General features: G+C 39.7%; 1 protein-coding gene and 1 long non-coding RNA gene across 2 annotated transcripts in view; one reads left to right on the top strand and one right to left on the bottom strand.

Moving 5' to 3' along the window:
• The first annotated feature begins 1035 nt into the window (after nt 1-1035).
• Nucleotides 1036-2307, top strand: LOC104961446 (uncharacterized). Its single transcript, XR_800100.1, has 2 exons — nt 1036-1181; nt 1273-2307. It is a non-coding gene; the product is annotated as an uncharacterized lncRNA (long non-coding RNA).
• Nucleotides 1541-7500, bottom strand: part of rd3 (retinal degeneration 3, GUCY2D regulator) — a 6846-nt gene continuing 886 nt past the window's right edge. The window contains exons 2-3 of the mRNA XM_010789744.1: nt 5962-6273; nt 1541-3329 (exon numbers count right to left, since the gene is read on the bottom strand). Coding sequence (XP_010788046.1) covers nt 2981-3329; nt 5962-6251 — 639 coding nt within the window. The 5' untranslated portion in view covers nt 6252-6273 and the 3' untranslated portion in view covers nt 1541-2980. The remainder of the gene's footprint in view (nt 3330-5961; nt 6274-7500) is intronic.

The raw sequence follows: 7500 nt of genomic DNA on the forward strand, positions 1-7500 counted from the left end.
TGTATTTTTTGTCAAAGCATTTAATATATTCATTGCTATCGGGATGTTAAGAGCATTCCATGGAATATAACAAAAAGTGTTTCTGAAATAAATTACATTTCCCACCTTTTAAGCTATGAAAATATTCCAAATACAACATGCACTTGAAATGATTAAAACAGTTTTAAATGTGCATAGTTTTAGCTCTTTTACGACTGTTTGAACTGTATTTTAAATGTATTTCTCTTGCACTAGGTCTTAATGCTTCTGATGGTTTTGTAAAGCACTCTGAATTTGGCCTTGCCTTGATATTGATTCTCTTTAAGAACATTGCTTAGCTTCCTGCTGACACCCCAGTTTCTCCAAACTGCATCTCCTGCAGGTAATACTCTGACAAACATTTAGAGTTCCTTGCTGTCAGACAGCGCTTGAAGACTCTGTAAAAGCCACCAAACTCCACTGAAAACATTTGTAATTTTACATCCTATAACACATAAGTTGCTGCTCTGGTTTCTTTGTGTTATTGTGTGACTTTTGGTGCTTTACACAGTTAGATGATCCACCAAAGTCCCACAATAACACAAGAAAACTAACCTTATCAAGGCAGAGGTTAGACAAGGATGTCCGCGGGGTCTTAAAAAGTATTAAACGGCATTTTCCAAGGTATTACATTTTGTAGCTTGTCTTCAAGAAGTATATCAATTGTCCAAAGAGGTTGTATTCTACAGTGTGCCTGAATGTAATCATTGCGTAGGTGTGTAGTGTGATTCTGTGGAGTTTATTTATGGCATCCCGTTGGATCGCACGCCGGTTGTTAAACAACATCGTTATGGGGAAATGCAAGTTTGCGTCCAAATGGTTGGAAGATAAGGAGGAAGGACAATCAATACTGTATATAGTGAATGTGAGGTAAAGTGTGTCGCCAAGGTAACCGGTTGAAACTCGAAGTGGCGATGAGGTCTTAAAAAAGGTCTTAACAGGTATTACATTTGACTTCAGGATTCCTGCTTATACCCTGTTATAGCTAGTGACATTTGCTCTCACAGGCTATGTAGTTTTGTCATTACTTTTGTAATCTAGTACCCTTAAACTTACATTTCGTTTCCTTTCAGTACTTGAAAGACAAAAAAAAGGGCAAGTACAGCATGATTTCAGGGAAGAAGATCAAGATGAAAGTAAAGAAGACAAAGAAAGACAAACAGGTAATCTCTACTTTTCACTGTCAAGTAAGCGATCGAGTGTTTCTTGATAGTTTGTGAACTGATTTTAAACTTTTTTGTTGTTGAAATGAAGCAAGATAAAAATCGAGCTGAACTTCTGGACTTCTTGAACTCGACCGTGTGATGGCCCTATGGACGGTAGTCGTGGTGCTCGGGCTCGGAAACCTCTGCAGAACTCAGGAAACGTTAATTTGGAGAACAACAATGAAGAGTTCTCTGAGAAAGAAACGATGAGTACGACTTGCAGCAGCGAGCCTGACAGGGCGAATGTGAAGACCCCTTAGCTTCCTTTTTCACAGGGCACTTCCCAGGTGGCCAATCCTTCAGCTTAGTCTGATAGCTTTTTGTGATATGAAAAGTGTTTTATGTTTAGCAGTGTCATCCAAAATGGTGTCTGTAACCAAGCTTTGGTCACCTCCGATTTAGCATTACCTTTCCGAAAACATGGTCGCTCTCTTAATGGACCAGAGATATTGTCTTTTTTATTTCTCGCATTTCTCTTCCTTGTCTAAATAGACACCTACATTACCCACAATGCAACTCTCCTGCCGACAGTTTGGCTGGAAATTGGGGAATGCTATGCTAGTGATGAGGAGTAGGCTACACAGGTCTGGTAAGCTCACTTTTCAACTCTGCACCCCGGATTATAAACGTTTCAACTTCCCCTTTTTAAAAGGTTTGTTTTAACTTCCTGACTCATGTCCACATTACCACATGTAGGATTGCCCATACATATATTAATTTCTGTAGATATTAAAACCGTTATGTTTCCAAATAAATGTTGGCTGTGTGAGCCAAAGTGTTATCAGTGTTCACTGATATTTCATATGTACATTTTGTTTAAAAATGATTGGAGAATTGATTCTGTGGTTTGATGGTAACTGTTTTAGTATTACTGTCTTCCTCATTACCCCCATATTGTGTCATGAATATTTTTCAGACATTTATTAAATTGAAATATAAAATACTACGACCCCTCTGCTAGTCCTCCTGTATCAATACAGGTGGAAGCTTTGATTGGAAGATGGAGTAAACCTATTGTGTACTGTTGAATTTTGATGCGTGACAAACAGAAAAGAAACGGCAATAAACGGCTGGAAAGATTTCACTTTTTAGTAACACTTAGTGATCATTTATTTGAGTCTTTTTATTTGAAGCCCTGTTGCAGGTGAAGAACAGAAGAAAAGCTTTCAGTTTGCTGACCTTGAATGATTGTGCCGAGTCTTTGAGTGCTGTTGGGGAAGAAAAACAGTGAGCAGTCTGTAAAGGGAGAGCATGACTCAGCCTCTGAATGACGTTAATGATGAGCATTGACTTTTAGCATTCATTTGTTATGTACATACAATTCATACAGAAATCTCAAGCAACATACATTCGGACAGAACGGACCATTCACCTCTGCAGCCATTTAGTGTCGTGTGGCATAAAACAACATTTTGAATAAGCTCCTGAAACATGTATGAGACAAGAAAGCCTTTAAATGACATTGAAATTGAATACATATAGGCCTGCACGAAATAGCTCTCAATTTATACTAAATATAAAACGCATCACTGTAGGAGCTGATTATTTTACACTGAGTTAAAACGGTTTCAAGTGAAGTTGAGTTGCAGAGAATCTGAGAAAAACACCTGCTCTTTAATGTGTGAATTGGTGAAATGGTGATTGGTGTCATACTGCAAAGACAGGGAGCATTGTGGGAATTATCCTGCATCGCTTGGTCCAAAGTGAACATCTGTCCCACTGAAGCGTCCCACCTCCACCACTGTCCTGTGAGCGCCTCAGACGACCTTACTGCTGCTGCTGCCTCCTTTGTGTCTGAAGTCAGGCATGCTCCACGTCCTCTGCGCTCGCTCCACGTCTTCGGACACCGTCTTCAGGTCGCTCAGCCCCGTCCCGTCGGTCACGGAGGTGGTCAGGCCCACGGTGCTGCCGAACGGGTTGATCTTGATGCGGGACCTGAAGTTCATGAGGGACATGCTCACGGCGCGCTTGTTGTTCCACTGGTTGGAAAGCCGCTGCGCCTCCTGCTCCTCCTTCAGTTCGTCCAGAGTCTCCAGGAGGACGGAGCGAAACAGGCCGGACACCTCCTGCACGTCGGGCTCATTGGCCTGCATGGCCTCCCTGAACCTGGGCAGGAGAAAAACACACGCTGCTGGTTGATGGAGGGTCAAATTGTCAGTTTAATGTTACCTATAATAGACTGTTGTGTGTAAAACTAGAACTCAACAGCACCTGAACATCGAGTTTTTTCCCTGACCTTTCTACAGTGAAGTACTATTCAAGATGTTGCACATTACTGTTTGTGTTAAAAGGTGCAACCAAACACAATTTGAATCGCACTCGCAGATATACATCAGTATGATCAGAGTTGAAACAAAGAGTAAAATATCATTGTTCAGCCTTGTTAAGTTAACCTTGCTAAATCTTTTTTTCTCCACTGATTGGCAGACGAAAAAAGCTGTAAATTATTTGATCAGAAGTAGAGAAAATATAAAAAGCACAAATCCATCTAATAAAAATCAGTCCCTCTCAATCCATGTCCACATGAACTAACTGACACGGCCGTGGGCAGCTGCAATCAACAATGGATGCAAACTGAAAAACGTTTTGGTGCATTTCATCGAGCAGAGGCCTTAAAGCAGGACTAAAGCCCTGTTACAACATCTCTGTACAGGTGATAATCAGGGTTCAGTAATCCCATTTAATTAATTTAGGAACCCCATATACATTCAATCTGGTTTTACTCTCCACCCTCTCTTCCTGGAAAGTAAAACTAATAGAAGCCTATACCGAATGATAAAAGTCCAGGGTTGAAAATGTTAGAATAGAAAAGTGAAGCAGTATCAGCACAATGTAGTCTTCTTATATGTTCTGTTAAAAGGATAGAACATCAACATGAAGACAATACACGACAACAAGGTCTTGAATATCAATATATTTTAAAGATCTGTTTAATTTCTAGCAGAATAAACCACTGCAGGTGAATTGAAGAAAGAACCTCAAGATGATTCAAATGATGGCAAATGTTGTAAAAGGCAACCTGGATCCCAGTCATCACCCCCACCTGAGTGACCAGCACACTCACCCAATTACTCCTCCCCCTCTTCTCCTGAGCCATAACAAGCCTTTAAATAGACGGCTGTCTTTGGACTTGCTTTCCAGAAAGTGCTTCAGGTTAACTGATGATTGGCCTGCTGTACTGTGTACTAATGTTAGCTCTGAAGACACATTCAGAGTTATTATACTTTAAAGTGAATCATTAAAATGCTACCAATGCTAGGTAAACATGGCACTAAGGTACAATTTATGATTTAATTGATTATATTTAATGTCAACATAGAAGATACAGGACTAAAACCTGCTGTCAGTCTCTGGATAATAGACCGTATGACCTTAAGTAGAGGATTAACGTTAGAATAGACTAGATCGAACTTATTGATTGACCATGAAAGGTCATCAGCAAACAACGATGAGCCTACAAATCTTTGTTGCAAGTTTTTAATCTTTTTAATATATTACTCAAAGTTGCATTCCTGCTTTTACTTGGAAATATAAGCCATCTCTACAGCATCAGGCACATCAGTATAGCTGAGTTCAAGCTGTATTTAAGGTCCAATTACTAGCTTTTCCTGGAGCTTTTAACTTAATTCCTACGAATAGTTTTTGACCATTATTTATTTTCTTCAAATAGTTGTCACGGAAGAAGAGCACAATAAAAACTACTCAGAATAAGAGAAAGCTTTCAGCCGAAATCCCTATAACCCTCCCACTTTTTTCTTAATTCATCCTCTCCCATTCTTAATCTCTCATTTATTATTATCTAAAATACTATCATCAACTTATGTGTGTACTTTGTGGAAGTTGATTCCAGATACAGAGTGAGAGGTTTTAAGGACAGGATGGCATTTGGGAAAACCCTGTACCTCATGTAGTGTCAGAGAAAGCGTTTGGTTAATTACTTTAACAGAGGACTCCCCTGTGCAGTAATTAAAATCACACGCACACTGTGTGTGTGTGTGTGTGTGTGTGTGTGTGTGTGTGTGTGTGTGTGTGTGTGTGTGTGTGTGTGTGTGTGTGTGTGTGTGTGACACTTCCACTCAGCGTTTAGCACCTCGCTGCTCACTCACAGTAAATCTGCTTCCCAAAAACCTGCCGACCTCTAACAAGACACCTGGGACTCGGCAGCTTTCTGTGAACAGATGCTCCTACAAGCTCAGGACATCTTTGTTGCAAATTATAGAACAGAGATATAAAAAAAAAAAATGACTCATGTGAGGGACCACAGAGAAGTTTCATATATTTTAGTGGACGGTTTGGATTCAAGCCACAATGAATAACCCTTAAGAAAAGCTCTGATGTAATAATAGAGGACAAAAAGTTATGTGTCAAAAAAACTGACATAAAAGTTAAACAATATATTGACGTTATGTTATGTTATAAAAAATCTTTATGACATCATAAAATGGCCAAAATCTGATCAGCTCCTTTTCAGACAGGTTTTTATATAAATGGATCAGGACAAAAAGAGAGAATCTTTTTTCCTGAAACTTTCAGAATCTCTTTACACAGAGGGGACACATGTTGATGTAGAAGAGACATGGAAAAGTGGATTTTGCATAATAGGTGACCTTTAAACTGTATTCAAGTAACTTTGGATGACAGCTTCAGCTAAAATGAATCCTGATATTTCTTAGTTATTTTCTTAGTTATGAGTTGGCCACCCTGTTATAATAATGAAGCTACAGTTGTGCCTCCTTACTTGAGTATGACCAGGCCGCAGTAGGGGGGGGGCACCCTGCAGCAGAGCTCCTCCAGGCCGAAGCTCTCCCCAGGGCTGACGTTGAAGGAGCAGCGGGGCGTGTTGGCCAGCCAGCTGTAGTCCACGCCGCTCTGCAGCCGCCGGTACTCGTTGTCCCGCTCCCTCTGATGCCTCTCCGCCTCCTTCAGCTGCCAGTTGAACTCCAGCAACAGGGTGTCGCTGACCACCTCCTCCATGTCCCGCCGGGGGGTCCGGCTGTACGGCTCGTTCCAGCTGAACCAGGAGCTCATGGCCCTCCTGCTGCACAGACCCCTGATGGGAGGGACACAACCACAAATTATGAGATTTGACCTCAAATCAAATGACAGAAACAACCTTTTGTCTGTTTACATCTTACAATGTATTTATTTTTCATCTGCATTACTTGCACATTGGTCTTGCAAGCCAATCTTGCACTATTCTATTTTCTCTTTCTTTTTGCACTATCATACAATATATTTCTTTTTGCATTGTTGGAGGAGCAATTTAGGATTTTCAATGCCACATCTAGACTGTATTGTGCACATGACAATAAAGTTTTTGAATCTTGAATCTAAAGAGAACGTTCTAATTTTCCGTTTCATATGCGTATTGTGTGTCTCTACTGTGACATGTTCACATGCTTTAATGTTAAAAAACAACAACATATTTTTCCTCATACTGCAGCTCAGCTCCTGATACCTCATTACTTTATAACTTCTTTCACTATTTTGAAAGTGTAAGTATTCTTTATTATTGTGTGTTTGCCTCTACTTTATTCAATGTTGCTTTTTGTCTGAACTGTCTCTTGTAACATTGTACATGTTCCCGCTATGAGATGAATAAAAGACTTCTGACTGATTAAATTCAAGGCTGTGTGACAGGAAATTGAAGAAAAGAAAGCAGACTGAATCTGTGTGTTTAAAAAAATATATGTAGGCCTACAGAAGAAGAAGTTTGTTTTTTACGTATTGAGTTGACAATTATACCTATTGAAAAAGGTTGCACGGTAATTGAACTCTTTGTAACCAATAAAACAAACAATATTAAGTTTCAGCTCTTGCAGTAAAGTTGAACTGTTAGAATAAAAGTCATGTTTGAATTATTTGGCTTCATTTATATAACGACATCTCAATACTAATTCAGCACCTGGACAAAATTCCCAAAAGACAACATCCCCTGTCTACCAGCTCTTTGTTCTGCAGGTGTCTTATCCTCCCCCACACAGACGCTTGTCAATTCAATTTAATAAGCAGTCTTTTGTGTGCATTTCTTTTGAACAAAAGTACAAACACACAACAAGAGAGGCCTCTGATGCAGGTGTTGTGAGGCATTTATTCAGAGTAAAAAGAGGTTTCAATAAGGAATCTAAATGTAGACATGACTATAATAAGCGCTATAATGATAACCAATTGAAAGAAAACCCATCAGCAAACATTATTCAAACAATCAATTGAATCTATATTCATATCATATGTAAGTAGGCTAGATGAGTGTGCTGCACTGTAGTGGGTGTTTTGG

The sequence above is a fragment of the Notothenia coriiceps genome, unplaced genomic scaffold (assembly GCF_000735185.1).
Source record: "Notothenia coriiceps isolate Sejong01 unplaced genomic scaffold, NC01 NC01_scaffold00033309, whole genome shotgun sequence".
Taxonomy (NCBI): domain Eukaryota; kingdom Metazoa; phylum Chordata; class Actinopteri; order Perciformes; family Nototheniidae; genus Notothenia; species Notothenia coriiceps.